The 23,538-nt window shown below is 33.6% G+C and overlaps 1 protein-coding gene across 7 annotated transcripts in view; it reads right to left on the reverse strand.

Annotated features, from left to right (window-relative positions):
- The window catches only part of NUP98 (nucleoporin 98 and 96 precursor), a 95,342-nt gene that overhangs the window by 3,755 nt on the left and 68,049 nt on the right, over positions 1 to 23,538 (reverse strand). For all 7 annotated transcript variants that reach the window (XM_074304960.1, XM_074304953.1, XM_074304955.1 and 4 more), the window contains 6 exons: positions 23,259 to 23,488; positions 20,366 to 20,635; positions 13,152 to 13,309; positions 11,847 to 11,990; positions 11,010 to 11,149; positions 1,751 to 1,972 (listed from right to left, as the gene is read on the reverse strand). In XM_074304960.1, coding sequence (XP_074161061.1) covers positions 1,751 to 1,972; positions 11,010 to 11,149; positions 11,847 to 11,990; positions 13,152 to 13,309; positions 20,366 to 20,635; positions 23,259 to 23,488 — 1,164 coding nt within the window. The remainder of the gene's footprint in view (positions 1 to 1,750; positions 1,973 to 11,009; positions 11,150 to 11,846; positions 11,991 to 13,151; positions 13,310 to 20,365; positions 20,636 to 23,258; positions 23,489 to 23,538) is intronic.

Below are 23,538 nucleotides of genomic sequence, written 5' to 3' on the forward strand. Positions count from 1 at the left end.
AATTATCAAGTCTTGTCAACTTCCTCTTCACAGTATCTATTGCATCCATCAAATTCTCTCTACTCAGTTGTAAAATGATCCAAACATTTTCTGGAGAACAATTTAAAACTATGCCTAAAAGATTATCCAACTGTGCATACTATACTCTTTGATCCACTAGTGCTTGTACCAGGTCTGTATCCCAAAGAAACCATAAAAGAAGGAAAAGGACCCACATATGCAAAAATATTTGTAGCAGCTTATGGGGGAAAAGAATTGGAAAATGACTAGATGCCCATCAATTGTGGAATAACTGATAAAGTTATGGTACATGAAAGTAATAGATTATTGTTCTATTAAAAAAAATGATAAGGGCAAGTAGGTGGCACATTGGATAGAGCATCAGTCCTGAAGCCAGGAGGACCTGAGTTTAAATCTGACCTCAGACATTTAACACTTCCTAGCTGTGTGATCCTGGGCAAGTCACTTAACCCCAATTGCCTCAGGAGGGAAAAAAAAAAAAAAAAAAAAAAAAAAAAAAGAAGAAGAACAAAAGGAAAAAAAAGAAGAAAAAAAGAAAAAAAAAAAAAAAAGAGAGAGAACAAACTGATTTTAGAAAAGCCTGGAAAGATTTGCATGAATTGAGGCTGAGCAAAAAAACCAAAACTAAACAAAACCAGGAAAACACTGTACACAGCTATAGCAAAATTGTGCAATGATCAACTACAAGACACTCGGTTCTTCTCAGCAATTCAGTGATTCTAAGTGATTCTATAAACTTTGAAGGGAAAATGTCATCCATATTCAGAAAGAGAACTATTCAGATTGAATCCAAATCAATACATGCTATGTTCACTCCCCCCCACCTTTTATCCCTCTCTCATGACTTTTCTCTTTTGTTCCAATTTTTTGATTCCTGAGGAAATATGTTTAAAAAAAACCCAACTGTTTTTATGCGTAACCAATTTTTCTCTGCCAACATTTTCTATAAGAAAACATATTTTTAAAAATGTACATGTATAACTTTAAAAAAAAATGGATTTTTACAAGTGGGGGAAAATAAAAAAAAAAAAAAAAGACTCTCTCTCAAAAAGTTATCATCTAATGCGCCTGCATTATGGCAAAAAATGGTTTCTCTACCATAAGTCTATCCCTTCTCCTTCATGCCTTTGAGATTTCTTAAAGTGAGCTTCTTTCTAGAATCCTATTTTGATTCTCCCAGTTGCTAATATGCTCCTTCCTACCATACCCTACCCCAAAATTATCAGCCCAGATCCCCCAGTAAAATATAAATTCTGTTAAGAGTAGAGATAGTTTTTTTTGTCTTTGATTTTCCAGTTTCTAGCTCAAGACCTAGTACTTAATAATTGTCTTTTTAATATTTTAAAAGTATCATATAATTTCACTAGAGTGATCCTCAATTTTCAAGCTCACAATCCCTATCATTGGGCTTGAAGCTAGGACCTTCTAAAACTTGTATTGCATTGATATCATATTCAAGAAGCCAAGTTTTAGTGGAAGCACTATACATTATTCTGTTGCAGATAAGAGTGAATCCTGCCTACTACAATCAATCTACTGCACTATAAAATCCCTGACAGCAGCAATTTTAAGTTGTCCCTTTCCTAGAATGCCCACAAAGGGCCTGATTGTTTACAAAGCATTTAAAGATACATTTTCTGAATTAAAACAAAGTAATGAAAATTATCTTATTTCCTGAGTATTACTTTTTGACATCTGAAGCAAGTCATAGGGGTTGCCTTTCACTCACCTTGTGTTGGTGATATGCAGTAGGACAAAAATAGCCCATTCCCACAGTCCTTCACTCTCAAGCTGAGCAGCATAGCTGGCATGCAGCACACCCTCACACTGCTCTGACAGGTGGGTATAATTTAGGGACTGCAGGACTTCCCAGAGGTGCCAGCTCAAGCGATAGTCCAAAGGATCAGAGGTTATACTCCGGGGATCCAAAAGTTGATTCAGATCATAATGTCTACAAGAGAAAAGTGAGGAGAAAGAGGTGAAGAATGGGTGTATGGGGAGACATGTGGGGAGGAGATAAGAAATAAGTTATGAACCACTAAGTCTTCCATGAATTTCGTACTTTGTGCTGCCTTAGCAGCCATGCAAAAAGATAATCTAAACACAGAAAGCAAATCAAAGTTTCATGAGCTTAGACAAATAATTATTTGTCCCCAAAATTCTATGTCATATAAAAAGATATTTTCCCAGTCACAGACATTCACGGTCAACACTATAATCATACTAAGTAAGTTGTTTAAGTTGTCTGCTATAATAAGAATTTGGCGTTTTCGGTTATGTCTTTATATCCCCATTAAAAAACAACAAAAGTTTTTTTGTTCTATGGATTTGCAACCAGAATTCTTCTGGCATCTGATTTTAAGTTTTATAGAGTATTTTTTTTTTTAAATAGTTTTTATTTACCAGATATATGCATGGGTAATTTTACAACACTGACAATTGCCAAACCTTTTGTTCCAATTTTTCCCCACCTTCTTTACCGCCCCCCCCCCAAGATGGCAGGTTGACCAATACATGTTCAATATGTTTAAGTATAAATCAAATACAATATATGTATACATGACAAAACAGTTGTTTTGCTGCCCCCCAAAAAAATTGGACTTTGAAATAGTGTACAATTAGCCTGTGAAAGAAATCCAAAATGCAGGTAGACAAAATTAGAGGGACTAGGAATTCTATGTAGTGGTTCATAATCATCTCCCAGAGTTCTTTTGCTGGGTGTAGCTGGTTCAGTTCATTACTGCTCTAATGGAACTGATTTGGTTCATCTCATTGCTGAAAACGGCCACATCCATCAGAATTGATCATCATATAGTATTGTTGTTGAAGTATATAATGATCTCCTGGTCCTGCTCATTTCACTCAGCATCAGTTCATGTAAGTCTCTCCAGGCCTTTCTGAAATCATCCTGTTGTTAACTCCTTACAGAACAATAATATTCCATAATATTCATATACCACAATTTATTCAGCCATTCTCCAATTGATGGACATCCATGTAGTTTCCAGTTTCTGGCCACTACAAAGAGGACTGCCACAAACATTCTTGCACATACAGGTCCCTTTCCCTTCTTTAAGATCTCTTTGGGATAGAAGCCCAGTAGTAACACTGCTGGGTCAAAGGGTATGCACAATTTGATTTTGAGCATAGTTCCAAATTGCTCTCCAGAATGGCTGGATGTATTCACAATTCCACCAACAATGTATCAATGTTCGTGTTTTCCCATATCCTCTCCAACATTCTGCATTATCTTTCCCTGTCATTCTAGACAATCTGACAGGTGTGTAATAGTATCTCAGAATTGTCTTAATTTGCATTTCTCTGATTAATAATGACTTGGAGCATCTTTTCATATGGCTAGAAATAGTTTCAGTTCCTTCATCTGAGAATTGTCTATTCATATCCTTTGACCATTTATCAATTGGAGAATGGCTTGATTTCTTATAGAATCAATTCTCTATATATTTTAGAAATGAGGCCTTTATCAGAACTTTTGACTGTAAAAATGTTTTCCCAGTTTATTATTTCCCTTCTAATCTTATCTGCATTAGTTTTGTTTATATAAAAACTTTTCAATTTTATATAATCAAAGGTTTCTACTTTGTGGTCAATAATGATCTCTAGTTCTTTGGACATAAATTTATTCCTCTTCCATAGGTCTGAGAGGTAAACTATCTTATGTTCCTCTAATTTATTTATAATCTCATTCTTTATGCCTAGGTCATGTTTTATAGAATTCTTAAAAAAACAAACAAACAAACAAAAAAAAAAAACCAGTTGATTACATGCCTAAGCACACACCTACTTCTGTCTAAAAAAGATTATAAAATTATCTAAAATGGCAAAATGTAATGTATTAAGTGCAAATACAGCTAGCTTAACATCATTTGTGGTCCTATGATAAAGATAAACAATAAAAACACATGTTACAAAGTGTTTTACATCAATTATTCTCTCTTGATCTTCATATTAACTATGCTGTATATTATATAAGTAACAGGCTGATATCTGGAGTTTTTACTTCTATTTATCTCCCTTGGAAATTAAAAACAAAAACAACCCTCTACAAATGTCTAAGAATTAATAGCACTGGGACCTGGCTCTCTTTTAAAAGAGAACATTCTATATGAATCAATAAATAAAAATTTATTAAGTGCCTACTACAGTTAGGCAATGTGTAAAATGCTGAAAATAAAAACAACATAGTAGCCATATCCAGAAAACACATGCCTTTTTCTTCTCTCTCCTCCTGGTGACTAACATACTTTAAGTGCTCTGAAAAAACATGACTAGTCATCTGTACTTCTTAAGTCTTTCAAAGATGCTCTTCTTTACAATGTTGCTATATCTGAATTTGAATAAAATGATCTAAAGATAAGCTATAGGGCATAGTGGAAAGAATGTTGGACTGGGAGTCAAAATCTAGCATCAAGACACTTGCAAGCTGTATAATCCTGGGCAAATCGTTTAACCTGTTTGCTTCAGTTCCTTCAATTGTAAAATGAGCTTCTACCTTTCAAGGTAGTTGTGAGGATTCAATGAAATAATTGTAAGGTGCTGTGTTAGATATTTAATAAATGCTTGTTTCCTGATTTGACAATACAAGGACAGTTCAAACTACTCAAGATTCCCTATTACTGTCTTTTTTTTTTTTTATGATGAAATAGCATTCTATTAATTCAAATATATACATTTAGTCACTTTTCTATCATCCCTGTGGCTGCTCACTTCCCTGTTCAGTCTGATGTCTTTCCACACCATATTCTGTGTGTATGTATATAATGTTCAGTCATCCTGTTTGTTTCCAGTAAGGGGTAGGTTCCCCTGATGCCTACTCATCCCATTCCTTCTACTGCATGCTTTCTCCTCTTTTCATACACCACAATGTGAGAAATAGTAAGGTCTACGTCTTAAATCTTCTATTCTATGTTAATAGAATCTTTTTTTTTTTAAAACACCTTTCTTTCTTTTGTCTCCAACCCCCTGAAGAGGACCAACCAATCTTCACTTCTTCTGTTGCTTTTATTTAGCTTTCTCAATACCATTTCAAGATATTAAAGTTTCTGATGCTCAGTAAAGTAAGTAGAATCAGGAGAACATTGTACATAGCAATAGCAAGATTATACGATAATTAATTCTGATGGATGTGGTTCTTTTAAATGCAAGGGTTCAGGCCAGTTCCAATGGTCTTGTGATAAAAAAAAAAAGACATCTGGACCCAGAAAAAAGGACTGTGGGGACTGAGTGTGAAATAACATATTATTTTCACTTTTTTTGTTGTTTGCTTGTTTTTTGTTTTCTTTCTCAGTTTTTTTCCTTTTTGATCTTGATTTTTTTTTTGTGTGTGTGAAGCATGATAATTATGGAAATATATATATATATATATATATATATATATATATATATATATATATATATATAAGAACTGCATGTTTAACATATATTGGATTACTAGCTGTCTAGGAAAGGGGTAGGGAGAAGGAAAGGAAAAAATTTGGAATACAAGGTTTTGCAAGGATAAATGTTGAAAATTATGCATAGTTAAAATTTTTTTTTTAAATTGAAGCTTTTTATTTTTCAAAACATATGCATAGGCAATTCTTCAACATTAGCCCTTGCAAAACCTTGTCTTCTAATTTTCCCTTCTTTCCCCTACACCCTCCCCTAGATGGCAAGTAGTCCAATATATGTTAAACATGGTAGAAATATATATTAAACACAACATATGCATATTTATACAATTATCATGTTACACAAGAAAAATCAAATCAAATCACCAAAAAAAAAAAAAAAAAAAAAGGAGATAAAGAAGCAAATAGAATGCAAGCAAACAACAAAAAAAAGAGTGAAAATGCTATGTTGTGAATCACACTCAGTTCCCACAGGCTTCTCTCTGGGTGCAGATGGCTCTTTTCATCACTGAACAATTGGAACTGGTTTGAATCATCTCATTGTTGAAGAGAGCCATGTCCACCAGAATAGATCATCATATAGTCTCCTGTTTCTGCTCATTTCACTTAGCATCAGTTCATGTAGGTCTCTCCAGGCTTTTCTGAAATCATCCTCCTGATCATTTCTTACAAAACATTAATATTCCATAACATTCATTTGCCATATTTTATGCAGCCATTCTCCAACTAATGGGCATTCATTAGTTTCCAGTTTCTTGCTACAACAAAGAGGGCTGCCACAAACATTCTTGTACATACAGGTCCCTTTCCCTTCTTTAAGATCTCTTTGGGATATAAGCCCAGTAGAAACACTGTTGGATCAAAGCATTTGCACATTTTAATAGACCTTTGGGCATAGTTCTGAATTATTCTCCAGAATGGTTGGATTCGTTCACAACTCCACTAACAATGTATCAGTGTCCCAGTTTTCCCACACCCCCTGCAACATTTGTCATTATCTTTTCCTGTCATCTTAGCAATCTGACAGGTATGTAGTGATATCTCAGAGTTGTCTTAATTTGCATTTCTCTGATCAATAGTGATTTGGAACATTCTTTCATATGAGTGGAAATAGTTTCAATTTCATCATCTGAAAATTGTCTATTCATATCCTTTGACCATTTATCAATTGGAGAATGGCTTGAATTTTTATAAATTTGAGTCAATTCTCTACATATTTTTAGAAGACCTTTATCAGACCCTTTGAATGTAAAAATCTTTTTCGAATTTATTGCTTCCCTTCTAATTTTGCCTGCATTAGTTTGTACAAAAACTTTAAGATAATCAAAATTATCTATTGTGATTAATAATGATTTCCAGTTCTTCACAAATTCTTTCCTTTTCCATAGATCTGAGAGGTAAACAATCCTATGTTTTCTAATTTTTTTATATCATTCTTTATGTCTACAGCATAAACCCATTTCAACCTTATCTTGGTACATGGTGTAAGGTATGGGTCAATGTCTAGTTTCAGCCATACTAGTTTCCAATTTTCCCAGCAGTTTTTGTCAAATAGTGAATTCTTTTCCCAAAAGCTGGGGTCTTTGGGTTTCTCAAACATTAGTCATTGATTATTTTGTCCTGTGAATCTAAACTATTCTACTGATCAACTTCTCTATTTCTTACTCAATATCAAATGGTTTTGATGACCATTGTTTTATTGTTAGACCTGGTACAGCTAAGCCACCTTCATTTCCATTTTTTTTTCATTAGTTTCGTTTAAATTCTTGACCTTTTGTTCTTCCAGATGAATTTTGTTATTTTTTCTAAGTCAGTAAAATAGTTTCTTGGGAGTTTGGTATAGCACTAAATAAATAGATTAGTTTAGGTAGTATTGCGATTTTATTATATTTGCTTGACCTATCCAAGAGCACTTGATATTTTTCCAATTGTTTAGATATGACTTTATTTGTGTGTAAAGTGTTTTGTAGTTTTGCTCATATAGTTCCTGACTTTCTCTTGGCAGATGGATTCCCAAATATTTTATACCATTGATGATTATTTTAAATGGAATTTCTCTTTGTATCTCTTGCTGTGGATTTTGTTAGTGATGTATAAAAATTACATGTTTTGAAAACAAAAAGCTTTAATTTAAAAAATTAAATGATTAAAGTTCTGAAGAGACACTCTTCCTGTTAGAATATCAACTCTACATTATCACAAATTACCTTTTAACTGCTTCAAAAAACTTACCATAACTTCTGTTATGTATTTCAAAGTTTCTATTTTTTAAGTCTGGTCTTTTCATCAGGAATGCATGAAAAGTCTTCTATTCCATTAAACATCTATTCCTCCCTCTCCCTTCTTTGCAGCATTATACTCAGTTCTGGAGGACAAGTTATCCTTCATGGTAAAGTTATATTTTTGCTTTTTGGAATATTATATTACAAGATCTCCTCTTGTTTATATTAGAAGAAACTGCTGGCAGGTCTTATATAATTTTTGGTATGGGATGTTGTTGCTTTTTTCGGTTGAGCTTTGGAATTTGGCTATGACATTTCTGGAGACTTTTGGAATTCCTTTAAGGAAATATGAAAAGATTTAAAAATTCAAACTCCATTTTTTCAATTAAAAAATATCAGTTCTCTCCTCACTACTTTCCTTCACTGAAAAATCAACAAAAAAGCCCCCAAATTCTTGTACAAATATGAATGGCCAAATAAAATAAATTCCCACTTTGGCCATATGCAAAAAATATACATTTCATTCAAAGCACCTTGCCTCTCTATCAGTTATTGTTCATCATCAGTCCTTTGAATTATGGTTGGTTACTGCACTGATCGGAATCCTAAGTCTTTCAATGTATAATCAGTTTCTACAATTCATGTTTCAAAAAAGCAACTTTTTTTTCAATGGAATTGACCTCTGAGGAAACATTTTAAGCATACCTTGCATTTTGATCTTGCTTCTGTGCAGTTTCTCAAGAGAGGTCACTTGCAGAAAGCTGCACCACCTCACAGAAATTCACCAATTGTGGCCCTTCCAGGGCCAATTCCCAGAAGCCTGTACCACGTCTTTGTCAGAATAGGAGTCATATGCAGAGAAAGATTAGTCCATACCACCCCCATCTCTATCCCCCATGGCTTAGATTTGGAAATGTAAACAATTGTAATTTTTATCCCATTCCTTAATGCTTTAAACAAGTATATGACCATGCCCCCACTTTTATTGAGTTTTTATCTTTAAAAAATGTCACTGATGAAGTTTTTAAGCACATATCTAATCTCATTTTTTCTATAACCTTGTGGCTTTTATTGAGTGAGTTTGCAGCACAGAAGAATAGTAGTATCTCTAAGTCAAGGGGTTATTTAATGGATTCCACTTTTCCATAAGGTTCTAAAATATCTGGGTAGTTTTCCTTTATGATTTATTGAAATATGGTGTTCAAACATTTCATAATTTTTCAGGGAGTCCTGTGGTTCTTAAATTATCTCTTTGACCTGTTTTATACTTTTTTTTCTGATTATCAGATATTTTACATTTTCTTCTACTTTTTTCAATCTTTGGATTTTGTTCTATTATTTCTTGCTGCTTCATGCAATCACTAATTTCAGTGTGGATCTAAGCCCATATTTTTGAGGAGTCTGTTACACTCAAAAAGATTTATCAGTTTTCTTCTAAAACTTGTTCTTCCAGTTCTTTATTCCAAAGCTTTTCTTATATCTTCATTTTTGTCTAGATATTCATGTAGTCCTTGTAGAAAATTTACTTTTTCTTCAAGTTTCTATTTGTACTTATTACAGATTTTTACTTATTATTACAGAATTAACCCCCTTTTGGGGGGAGAACCTCTAGATTTAAAATAATTTTTTGATCACTCTCTACTTATCTCTCTAACTCGATTCTTGAATTTAAGTTGTATAGGATGGTCAAACTCCATTCCTGTCTATGTTTATGACTGGCCATACTGGTCCCTGCCATTCTTTGAGTCTTCCAAGAACCAGACTTTGAGGTTTTTAAACATTCTCTAATTTGAAGGAAACTCCTAATCTTGCTGCCTGTGCACAATATTATAAGTTGCATGTGTCTCTAGTTCACCTCTGGTCTTGCTGGGAGGCTGCTGGGCCTGGATGCCTAGAACGATAATAGCTTTGATGGTAGATATGTTTCCTATTATTAACGGGCTCCTAGCTGGCTTAGGGTGCAATTCAGGTGGTTACTATAGTTTCTTATTGGATTTCTTGATCATTACTTGATTGGATATGAAGTTCAGGCTTTATAAGAGTAGGATTGGTCTTGCTTTTGTCCATGAAGCTAGATATCTCCCTAGCTTTTTATCTTTTTCAAAAAATAAATTTTTATTGATCTTTTGTTTTCCTAACTTCACCAGGATTTCTTCCAGTATCTCTACCCTGTATCCTTCCCAAAAAAATATCCCTTATAATAAAAATTAAAGAGACCTATGGCTTCCATCCCACTACATTCCCATTCTGTCAAAACTTATCAATGTATCAAAGTCTTTTAAAAACTTATTTAAAATAACATACCTTTGGACTACTTCTGCAAAGGAATGAAGATATCTTTTCATCTTTAAAGCCCTGGTTGTTCTTTTAAATTTTGTAAATATTCACTTTTAGTTATTTTGTAGTTATATTTTCCATTTATATTATTGTAATCATAGTGGATGTTTATATTTTGGGGATGGAGTGAGGTTATGCTTGCTTCATTCTGAGTTAGATTGTATCAATCTTTCCATGCTTCTCTGTATTCATATTATTTCTTACAGCATAATATTACATTTACGTGGCACAACTTGTTTTAGCCAGTCAATGGGCATCTCCATTGCTTTCAGTTCTTTGTTATCACATAATGTGCTACTATAAATATTTTGGTGTATATGAAGACTTTTATCTTATCATTAAGTTCCTTGGGATCTTGCGTAAGTAGTAGAATTTCTGGGTCAAAAGGTTATGAACACTTTAGTCACTTTATTTGCATAATTCTAAACTGTATTCCAAAATGCTTGTACTGATTCACAGCTACACCAACAACATAGTAATGTGCCCATCTTCCCACAAAACCCATTTCTATTAATTTGTTATATATAAATGTGTGCTAAGTGTGAAGTGAACTCTTAGGATTGTTTTGATTTACATTTTTCTTATTATTGGTAATTTGACAAAAACTGAACAAATCTAATACTTCCTAATACATTGATTTTTTATACTTGATGAAAAGTATCTATCCATAGTGTAGACAGCTGAAAAAACCTTACAGATATTTAATAAGTCAACTCATTTTTACAGCAACTCATTTTACAGCCCAAGAAGAGATCTTGCCCAAAATCACTCAAAGAAGAATACTGATTTGAACTCATGTTCTCTTAGTCTAGTAGGATATAATTATTTTATCTTCTTGCTGTCTAAATATATGAGTATCAAATCAATTAATGTATATGAAATTACTATATAAATGTCAACTGTTATTATTTAATCATAGCTTTCTTTAGCTTTCAATTGCTAAGTAGTATTCACAAGAGCAAAGTGCCAGCAGCAAGGCTAGGGGGAGATCCTCTAGGGCAAAATAAATTATACTCACCTATCACTATAGAGCTTGAGCAGGTGAAAGCACACATCTCTGAGAGGTCTCTTAGTATCATCATCTTCCAAGACACAGCCAGAGTCTTCAAGGTATGAAGGCAAGGGACTACAAGCATATTTTTCACTTTCAGAGGTGTTCTGCAGAGAAAGAATATTAAGACTATAGACAACTGCTTTCATCCATTCTCCAGTTAGAAACTAGCCCCATTTTGATTTTTAAGGTAAGGGCAGGATAGGAATATAAAGGACTAAAAAATATTCTTAAGATTTCAGAAGGTTATATCAGAACCATACTCTTTTAAAATGGGCATCCTTGGTTTAATGAAATAGATATATATGATTCAGGTCTTTCAAACAACTTCTATGACCTGTCATTTTTGTTATTTTCCTGGCTCCATGCCTCTACTGTCCCTGACATTTAAATATTTTTTAATGATAAAGGGAATATGGCTCACACCAATAATAGAGATATGACAAGAGAATAATCAAGAAACGTCAACATTCATGTTATCAAAATTAATATCCTAACTTAAATAAGGATTAAGATAAAAATAAGTAGAACATTTATGAATGTCTGGATCCTCCTTCCATAACAGGGTTCCAGATTTGGATATCACTAAGGAGCATTCCTAAACAAAGCCAGACTTGAGAAATTCTGGCCAGATAATATCAATATAAGGACAATATGGAGATTTATTTTATGTTTTTGGAAGGGTTTCAACCTAACCTTCCCAGAGGCAAAGGACTAGACTATAGAAACAAGTTCATCCCTTACACTTGTCCATTCTGACTCTTGAATTTTTTTTTTGGCTTAGGTCTATCTGATACTCCTTACCTGAAATGCTTCCTCATACATGCTAAGAGCCTGGGAAATGGAAGCAGTAGGAGGAAGGAGATACCAAAAATGGATTGCAATTGAGCGCTTCCAATCTAGCTGGGAACATACGTTGATACTCTTCTGTTCTGAGAGTCGCCACACCTGTCAGGGGCAATAAACATGAATGGCAAAGCTTGTACGTGACCTTATATTAATCTTTAGTTTTTCTACTTTTTCTCCATCAAGATTTACTTTAGTATCAGCTGAAAGGATTTACAAAGAAATTTGTGATGTGTAATAAGCTAAGCAGCAAGGATGTTAAGCTCTGACTTTGTTTCAGACATTATGTTTTAGATATGAGTAATTAAAAAAAAAAAAAAAAGTCCTTGCCTTCAAAAAGCTTATACTAATTAGCACACATAAGTATATAAGTAAAAATATATATAATTTTTTTTTGGCAGAGGGAGGGGTAAACAATAAAGAGTTAGAAGACTTCATGAAATAGAATCTGACTTGAATTTTGAAAGAAAATGAATATTCTAAATGATGAAGATAAGAGAGAACATTCCAAACACAAAACATAGTACGTGAAAAGACACAAAGACAGGAGAGACGGACACTGTATGCCAGTTTAGTTGGACCAAAGAAAATATGTAGGAGAATAACCTATTAAGTATGCTGAAGCCAAATTACGAAGGAATTTAAATACACAATGTGATTTAAACAGGTTGAGAAATCTTGTTTTGCATTATTTTAGGATAAGGAGGCAGAAAGATAAAGATTTAAGAGTATTTTAGTAATCATGCTAGATATGACAAAGGTGATATAATATGTCTGAGTTGGCATGGTCAGAAAAAGTACTTTCTCAATGGGGCTCACAACTTATCCCTTATCAATGCACTTTTTCCTTATTGCTGATGACCTCCCATTCCCAGGTCTCCTATCAGTTAACTTCTGCAAATTATTTCTGTATATGAGTAGAAGAAAAGATGCTAAATTTCATTAAACTAAAAAAGCCATTAAAAATGCAGAGTCTTTAAAGACCCAGAAGAATAAAGACATGATGAGGACCTTCTGGGATGATCAGCTCCAAGTACCTTAGTATACATAGATATGATCTCTTAAAGGTCACCAATCTGTTTCAGAAGACTACTCAAACTGTTTTCTGACTGACAAATATTTATATAACACCTATGTACGAGATGTTCAACATTAGAAAGTCATTTTTAGAGATAAACATTCTTGTTGTCAAAACTTGTGATTAACATTTAATTCAAGCATGGGAAGTCTTAACTATCTGAAAAATTGGAGGAAAGAACATACTGGTTTTCCAGCTAAAAGAGTAAAAATGCGTAGTCGATCCTCTTGGATAAAGCAATCTGCTTGGAGCCGGTGCCAATCTACAAGCTGCATGGTGAGTAGCTCCCGCACTGGCTGGCTGCCCCCAAGCTGAGACAGAAGAAGGGCAAGTCGGTGATCACCTAAAAGAAAAAGGCAATTATTATTATATTATTAGTTCCACAAGTCCATCTCAGGTATAATCAGTAAGATCTGGGGCTACATGAAACCTATTATACCTAACATTCTTCTAGCTCTTAAAAGGTAGACTGCAACAACCCCATTGATAGGCAGTGCTATACTTATTATCTCTATTTTAGACAGAAGGAAACTAGTATCTTTTATACCACACTATACTGTCTATTCTCTTTGAAGTACTCTCATACTTTTCTTTAACTCTTAAATTTCTTTAAGAGAAATTTCCTATGTAAACACTCAGATCTCCTTACTTTTCTATGTTGCATCAGGACATATGTAGATTTCACAATAAATAGTGTGCTGGATTTGAATACAGAACTTAGGCTCAAATACCATAATCTTGGAACAAATTACTTAACCTGCCTAAGTTTCTATTTCCCCAATTGCAATATCAGGGGATTGGACTAAGATTAGTCCCTTCCAGCTCTAAATCTGAACTCTTATGGTTTAATCTCAAATCAAAATAAATAAATAAATGAAGTTAAGATTCATGAAAATAAATACAGGTAGATAGCTGGTACAGTGTAGGGAATGCTGGACCTAGAGTCAAGATCAGTGTCAGACACTCAATAACTAACTCTAGGCAAGTTATTTAATATCCATTTCCAATTCTATAAAATGAGAATACCAATTAACAGCATACCTCCCAAAAATTGCTATAAGGACAAAAAGTATTTATAAAATACTCTGCAAACTTTTAAAGTACTAGCTATATAACTATTAAAGAATGTGTATCATTCATTATCTACCATCACACCCAGGCAAAATCTTACATTGTTCTGTAAACTGCAAGACAAATAGATCATCAACTAGCCTGATAATAGCACCTCTATTTTGAAATGGCAGGTATTCTTCAGAAGATAGTTTGTTCCAGGGGAAACAGTTATAATTTTTCAATATGGAAGTCACATTCATGACAATTCTGGTTAATGGATATTGGTTAAAAGAACTTTTAGATTGAATAAAATGTGCTCTTCAAAAGCTAAAACAAAACAAACAAACAAACAAAAAAACAAACAAAACAACTTTTAGGAAAAGCTTCTCATTTCCTACTGCCATTCTCAAAAATTCCGCAATACTTACCTGTTTTGTGATTATAATATGACTATTGATATTTCACTCTGATGACAGTTTTTCAGTTTTTCTTCTCAAGCAGAAGTCACAGATGGGGCTGAGATCAGGCTGAACAAGTACTGGTCCTAGTATATATGCTTTATTATAAGCTATGACTTTTAAAAATATTTTAATTATTATTATTAACTTGCTATCATTATTATTTCTTATACAAAGAACAGAAAGAAGGGTTGAATATGAGACTGAATCACTATACATAACTTGTTTTTTTAGAGTGATTATTAATATCTCATATCTATAATACTATGATAGTATCTAATATTATGTCTCTTTTAGAAATCACTTCTGTTCTCTTCTCTGAACATCTTTTTCTAACGTTTCATTGGCACTCCTTAATCTTTTCTTTTTAAAAAATAATTATTACTAGTTAATACTCTTCTCTCTTAAAAAAATTAATAAAGTTAAACAAAACAAATCAATTGGCTGTTTCCTTCTTTGATCTCTTTGCCTAGCAGTGGTAATGTATTGCTGAATGAAAGGATGATAAAAATAACTTGAATGACTTTTTGGGTACAATTCAAATTGCTTTCTAGAATGTTTAGATCAATTTGTAATCCTATTAGCAGTTCATTTATAAGCCTGTCCTCCTAAAGTCATCCTAACAATTGTTTTGGTCATCTTTGCTAATTTGATCATATAAAACAAAACTTTAGTTGTTGTAATTTGCCTCTCATTAATATTGTTTGGAGATATTTTTTCATATTACTGTTGCTAGCTTGAATTTCTTCCTTTGTGAAAACAACCTGTTCATGTTCTCTGAACATTTTATCTATTAAGAAATGTCACTTGTTCCTATAAATGTGAAAACATTTGATATATATCTTTGAAGTCCATCAAAGAGTGATGGATTTGTGTAAAAATTTTTTTTAATTGTATATAATCAAAACTTTTCTGTACCTATTAATATAATTATGGTGATTTTCTTTTGGATTTACGACATAGAAACAAAATTGAAACAACCTGGGATTCCCCATAAAAATCCAACTTGGCCATAATATATAACCTTTTAAATATGTTGTTATAGCATCTTTGATATTCAAAGACATTGGTCTATGCCTTTCCTTGGTCCATGTTTTATCTTATTACAGTAGTTTACTAGGATTTATTTTCTTATTTTTGAAAAAAAAATTCAATGTAAATTAATGATTGCATGTTTGGTAGAAATTATATGTAAATCCACCTGGTTTTGGCTATTCCCCTCCCTTTGGGAGTTCCTTTATGGAAAATTTCTTTTCATAGATTGGAAAATTATTTGTTTCATTGAACTAAGCATTTTATATTTCTTGTAAATATCTGTTCACTTGACTTAAAAACATTGCATCTGAAAACAAATGTGTTGAAAATATAAGCTTGACCTCAAAGAGATATGAAAAGACACCTCTTTCCCCCAAAACCCATCTCTTCAGCAGAGAAGTGGCAAGGATGAATAGTGTCTATGGGTATGGAACACTGTATAATAATGTAAGCTTTTTTTTTTTTTTTTTTTGGGTGATGCATTCATTAATTTTGCTAATTCCTCCCCAATTAATTTACTCCCCAAGAAAACTTATAAAGGAAGGCTTCCTAGCAGAAATAGGGGAAATATTGGTGATATCAAATAAATAGATATCATTTAAAAACTATTATTTTAAAAAGTTTTCAGTTTTGTTGGCAGACAAACCGCAATGAGGCTTGCCACCAACTTCTCTTCTCCTAGTCCTGCCACAAAGTGAAGTCTGACTTGTTTGACCCCACCTTATCTGTATACACCAAACAATAAGCTCTAAACAGTAAGAAGGGCCATTTTTCCAAACATATACTAATAAAGTCATTGTCCAATAGGTAATTAGCTGTAAGTGTCTGGTTGTCTGATTCAAGCACACCTTTTAAGAGTTTAAGTCCTTTACATTCTTTCTGTTTTTCATACTGACAACTTAGTTTTCCTTTTTTTTTTTTTTTTTCTGATCAGTTTATCAATACCTTACCTATTTTATTAGGGGAAGGGAAAGGGAAGCATTTTCAATTTTTATTACTTCAATATTTCAACTTTTATCTTCTTTGATTTTCAAATTTTTTTATTTTTCATTAGTTGCCTTAAAAAAATGTTTTTCTTAAATTATGCTTTTAATTTCTTGAACTGCCCTCCTCTTTTGCTGATGAAAGTGCAGATAAAATTTTGCCTAAGTATTGCTTTTGTTATATTCCAAAGGATCTATTTTGTGCTTCAATTTCTTTTGAGATTATCTATTAATTTTATGACTAGTTCTTTGACCCATCAATTCTTTAAGACTAAGTAATTAGTTGTGATTTAAATTGTAATTTTTTCTTCAAAATCCTTTTATTTTACTATTTCTAATTTTCATTACTATGTTCAATAAAGCCATATTTATGCTTGCTTTTCTGTATTTATGAGTTTTTAAAAAATACCCTAGCTTATGTTCAATTTTTGTAAAGATGACAGAATAGTTGAGAAAATGCCTATTCTTTCATATTTTTATTTAGCAATTGCCAGAAATTTTAAAATTGTTTCTTTTAACATTTTTCAAATAATGAAAATCTGTGTTCTTTCTCTCACCTTTCCCTATCCTTTTAAAAAGGAAAACAAAACCATTGTATGGAGAGTCAAATAAAACTGAGTTTTTCACTTCTCTATCAGGAGGTAGCATGCTTCATTTTGAATCTGTTGGAACCATGGTTTATCATTGCATTGATCTGACTTCATAAGTTCTTCCGAGCTATTTATCTTTATAATATTGTTGTCACTGCATAAAGTGTTCTCCTGGTTCTGCTCACTTCACTCTATCAATTCATACAAGTCTTCCCAGGTTTCTCTGAAAATATTCCCTTCATTATTTCTTACAATAGTATTATATCACACTTAGATGGAAATATAGTTAGAATCTGTTTTGTTTAGACCTAATTCATCTTTTAATAAACCCTGCTCCTTACTGTTTTTTACTTCTAGACTTAGCTTCTCACTTAATATACAACCTAAGGACAATGAATGATCCTCATCCTGAACTGTTGCTTCTAGGAATGGATTGACTCCTCAGCCCATCATTCATCTATGAGCCAGTCATAGATAGGGAGCAACAGAGTTATTAGTTGGCACCTGTTCCTACTCCTTTACACAAGGAACAGATTGTTCTGCGTGGGTGTAATATCTCTTTTTGCCTTGGTTCAATCCTCCTTTTGTTTCCCTGGTGAATGAGAGGTACTTCTGTAATTAATTGTTTGTGACTATTCTTGCCTCCTATGACCAAGTTGAGATAAAGATATTAAAAGACACCCACTCCTCTCTCATCTAATCCTCTTTATCTGTAGTTTTCTACTATGTATCCCCCAAATATATAACTTCCCCTCTTCCAGTGTATTCCTTTCCCCCCCCCCTTTTTCAAGATCAACAAAACCACTCCCAAGCCTCTATGAACCACTGGACAATGATAATGTCCTGTGAAGACACATGTATCATCTCATCTTGCAATATAAATAGTTTACAGTGTTGGCTGTTATATTTTTTAATCCCGATTGGCTTCTTGGGACTTAATTTCATTCTTTCAGGCTGCTTGTGGTTTTCTTTTTTCTTTCTTTTTTTTTTTTTTTTTTTTTGGTTGTTGTTGTTACTGTTTTTTGATGTGGAGGCTTTGGATTTTCGGTAGAAGGTTGCTAAGAATTTTGAAATAGGAGTTTCTTTCAGGACGTAATTGGTGCTTTCTATTTTTACTTTGCTATCTGGTTCTAAGAAATCTGAAAGATTTTCTTTTATGATTTCTTGAAATTTGGTATCCATGGTCTTTTTTATGGTCATGATTATCAAGTAGTCCAGTGGTTTTTAAATTATCTCTCCTTGATCTGTTTTAGAAGGTCAATTACTTTTTAATGAGATAATCTATTTTTCCCCCTGTCTTTTGATTTTATTTTACTATATCTTCTTGTCTTATGGAAATCATTAATTTCCATATGGTGCATTCTCTCTCTTTTTTTATTTACAACTTTTTATTTTCAAAATATATACATGGATAATTTTCAATATTCACCTCTACAAAACCCCGTGTTCTAATTTTTTTCCCTCCCTTCCCCTTCCCCCTCCAGTTGGCAAGTGATCCAATATATGTTAAACATGTACAATTCACATTTCCACAAATATTATGTACACAAGAAAAGCCAGATCAAAAAGGAAAAAAAAAATGAGAAAGAAAACAAAACGCAATCAAACAACAAAAGGAGTGCAAAATTCTATGTTGTGATCTACATTCAATTCCCACTACATACTTTCTGAATGCAGATGGCTCTCTTCATCACAAGACCATTGGAACTGATCTAAATCATCTCATTGTTAACAAGACCCATGTTCAACATGAATTGATCATCATACATTCTTGCTGTTGACATATAAAATGATCTCCTGGTTCTGCTCACTTCACTTAGCATAAGTTCATATAAGTCTCTCCAGGCCTCTTTAGAAATCATCCTGCTGATCATTATTTATAGAACAATAATATTCCATAACATTCATATACAATAAATTGTTCAGTCATTCTCCAACTGATGGGCATCCACTCGGTTTCCAGTTTCTTACCACTATAAAAAGGGCTGCCACAAACACTTTTGTACATTTGACTCCCTTTACCTCCTTTATGGTCTCTTTAGGATAAAAGCTCAGTAGAAACACTGCTGGATCAAAGGGTATGCACAGTTTGATAGCCCTTTGGGCATAGTTCCAAATTGATCTCCAGAATGGTTGGATCAGTTTGCAACTACATTTCCCCACATTCTCTCCAACATTTGTCATCATCTTTTCTGTCAGTTTAGCCAATCTGATGGGTGTATAGGGTTACCTCAGAGTCGTTTTAATGTGCATTTTTCTGATCAATGATTTAGAGCATCTTTTCATATGATTAGAAATGATTTTAATTTCTTCATTTGAAAATTGCCTGTTCATATCCTTTGACATAGGGTCCATTTTAAAGGTGTATGTTGTTAATTCCCTTTCTGTTTCTTCCTAATCCTCTAATTTTTCTAATTCCTCCTAGCACCCCAGTTACATCTTTTAATGTTATTCCTCCTTAATTCCCTATTATGTTCCTTTTTCTTTCCTTCCTTAAAACAAACAAACTCAATCCCTATGTGTTATTTAACTTCCTCTGTGTCCCTGCCTACTGAAATGTAAACTTTTCGTTACAGTTTAGCTTCCTCCAACTGCTGAAATGTATTCATCTTGACTCCTGTGTTTGCATTTTTTAAAACTTCTACTCAGTTTTAGTCTTTTCACCAGGAATGTTAAGAAGTTCTCTTTTCTAATTAGATTATATTCAGTATGGGCAGGCTAAGTTTGCTTTTTGGAATATGTGCAAGGATTTCCTTTTATATTTTCAGAATGATTTTATGTCAAACTAAATGTTTATTTCCACTACTTGAAGCTACTTGCAGGTTTTTTGGGGGGATTTTCTTTTTGGGGGGATATCTGGGATTTGGGATATGACATTCTTGTATGTTTCAGTTTGTGATTTCTTTTCAGAGGTGAACAGTACATTCTAACTATATCTTACTATTCCATTCTACAATCATCATGAAAGTGACATGTTGGAGCCCAGATTTATGTATGTGAAACCTCAGAGGCTATTCCTCTTTTTATTATCATATAATTATTATGAGACAGAATACATAACTATTCAGGAAATTTTTCTGAGACATCTATCTGCCTTAACATTACCCTCATATCCAAGACACTATGAGGTGACAAATACTGCCTTCCGGAAGCTTAAAGACTCAATAGGAAGATTAGAGAAAACAATCAGAGAACCCAGAGATCACAAGAAATACTTTGTAATTATAACAAAATTATTGATAGAGACCTTAATTGCTGAAGTGGACTATGGGTCTCTTACCTGTCTGCTGGGCCAAGCGACAGGCCTCACTGATTCTCCTGCCAGTGAGGTAGCTGAAAACTGCCTCGATGGGACTGTCTTGTCGGGACAGGGCCACTTCCTCTTCAATGCGATCAGCCGCCGTCTGTGACAGCCAACGGGAGAAAGCCCTTCGGCGCTCTAGGCTCTGCACATACTCGCTGGGTTCATCCAGCTGATCCTCTAGTTCTTTCAGGTGACCCCAGATGGCTTCACACAGTGTCCATGTCAGGCTCCAGTGCTTTACTACAGCTAATGGAAAGGCACCAAAATCTTAAGTATAGAAACATGTCCTAGGATTGGCTTGCCTAAAATAAACCAAAGCAGCTCGAGCTGCTTCTACCTAAACACTTAAGTTCCTACTTCCTCACTGAAAAAACTATTCATATATCATAAAACGATCATTTTGTTTTCAAATCAGAATCCAATGCTACAATCACTGCGTGTCCCACTAATATTCCTATTGGGTCTATACTTTATACTTTTTTATATGCTCTGTCTTCACTGTACACTGTACATTTCATTAAGTTGTACTAATCATTACAAGTTCTCCCAGTTCAGGAAATCTGGTAAGATAATGTCTGTGGTTGTGATATCTATATTTGCATATTCCTGTTTAATTTTAAAAATCTTTTCTGCCTCTGTCCAGCTGGAAGATAACATTTTTTAGTCCAATCCTTGCTTTGTTTAACTTTACATGTGCCTTCTTAATGAGGGACTCATTTTAAAAACAAATCTTAAAAACATTTTAAAAATAAATGTCAAAATTGTTTTACATGTAACTGGGGAAAAAAATTAAAGAAAGGTCAAGGTGGTACTGATATAGAGTCAGGTAGTTTCAATGTTCATTTTTTCACTTATATCAAATCTCATGACAGACACTAAGCTCAATGAAGGTAGGGAGACTATTTTTCCTCAGGTTTTCCCCATTGCTGAACAAAAGGACCCATACAAAACATATACTTAAATTGAGTTACTGATTAGAAGATAAATTCTCTGAGGACAAGAACCATAAAAATTCTTCTAAGTCAATAAAAAATAACTGAAGATGTTTTGAAAAGGATTATACAAATCATTACTCATAGCACTTGGACAAATTGTGGAGAAATGATCACATAATTCCTAGAACTGTACTAAAAACTATTAAGGCAATACAAGAAGAGATAATATAATCAAATGTCTAAAGGTGTAACATAAAGAAAATAGGTGTTATGGTAATCTAGGAAGGGAAGAGATTTAGCACTGTCAGAAAAACAGAAAACTGTACAAAAAAAGCTGAACTTGAGTTCATCCTTTAAGAATAGATATACTATCAAAAAAGGCAAAGGAAAGAACTAAAAGTCAAATACTTAGTGAACTCACTAACAGCCTTCTTAAGTTAGATGACCACTTGTCAATGACACTGTATAAAGGACATCACTATATGGTGCAGGAGATTACATGACTTTTCAGGTCCTTCCTAATTTAAATATTTCATGAATGGCACCAGAAAGCTGCTATTTTTGGTGGGTGGCAGGAAACATTTATAAAAATGTAATATTGCTTTTTTAGAGCGAACTAGATTTTGAGGTTGTAAGATCTAGGTTTTTGATAGAACTCCAGATTATCATTATTAGAATTCAAATTTCCATGGAAACACCTACTATTCATTTGACTGTTCTTTCACCCAGCCTTTTTTTTTTTTTTAAACTTAGTAATGATTCATACCACAACAACTGTGGGTGTTTTTCAAAGCTCTCTCCTGGCCCCATTCTCTGTATATTCTCACTTGGTGAGTTTATCAGTTCTCCCTCCCCAACTATGATTCCTAAATATACAAATTAAAGACATATCACTCACTGCAGACATCCCATCAGTTGCCAAATCTTACCACTTCCTACTTCTGTTAAGATCTCTTGCACATGGAACCATCTTAGTTCATGCCCTCATTATCTCTTTCTTGGACTATTCCAATGATTTGAATGCTTTCTCTTCTTCCCCTTCTCAACAAATGCCATATGGCTCCTATTTTCAGTAGGACAAAATGTAAAATTCCTATTTGACTTTTAAAGTCCTTCACAATTCATACCGAAACAATTTCCACCTTTATCATACAATGCTCCTCATCCTGTATGTCACGGCCTAGCCAAACAAAAATTCTTTTCTGTTGCTCACATATAGTCCATCTATGTGCCTTTGTATAGCTAGAATGGTGGCACAGTGAATAGAACACCAGCCCTGAAGTCAGGAGGACCTGAGTTCAAATCTGGCCTCAATGCTTAATACTTCCTAGCTGTGTGACCCACTTAATCCCAAATGCCTCAGCAAAAAAAAAAAAAGATGAAGAATATATTTCCTTATCCTTGTCTTTTTTAATATGTTGCTCAAGAGACACTTTTCCCATCAAGGCTACCTAGAATGCATTACATATGTATCTGCAGACATGTTTTCTTCAGCAAAAGAATAAAAGTCTCCCTGAGACTGCTTCATTCTTGGCATTCTTTTTATCCCCAAAGTCCATCAAAGTGTCTGGTGTGTAAAAGGTGCTAAATACTGGAAGGACCTGAATTTAGTAATACCTCCAAAGAACCAGCTATGACAATTGAAGCAGTACAAGTATACCATCACAAAGCAAAGAAAATAAAAAAGATAAGATGACCATTTTTAATTCAAAGTAAAAATTTCATGAACCAATTAGTAGATGTAACCTTGGATAAGTCTTGCCCTCTGGATCTTATTTTAGACTAGACTCTAAGGTCTTTCTTATACTGGTATCTGCATCTATTCATTTCACCAAAGATTATTAGAGTACGAAAACATTTCCTTTCAGATCTTTACATTCTATTTCCCATGTTCTGACACCAACTGGGTTGGGGTAGCCAGAATGAATACTCACTTTCTGATTCTGCTAAGTCTCCTGATATTTCTTTCACCCAGTCTGCATAGTCATGAATGACGGCTACTCCAGGATTGGGGACCACAAGAGGACACAGCTCATCTACATGAACAGTGCTATGCTTAAGTTTGATCTCCAAGGGAGTCTGGTATAACTGTAAATCTCTATCCATCCTCCTTTGCCTCAAGCTCAGTTTTTCCACGTGGACTTTGAATGGGGACTCTGTTAAGCTAAAAAGTAAGAAATTAGGTCAGTATAAGAATATGGAACAAGTATTAAA

This window comes from Sminthopsis crassicaudata, chromosome 3 (assembly GCF_048593235.1).
Source record: "Sminthopsis crassicaudata isolate SCR6 chromosome 3, ASM4859323v1, whole genome shotgun sequence".
Taxonomy (NCBI): domain Eukaryota; kingdom Metazoa; phylum Chordata; class Mammalia; order Dasyuromorphia; family Dasyuridae; genus Sminthopsis; species Sminthopsis crassicaudata.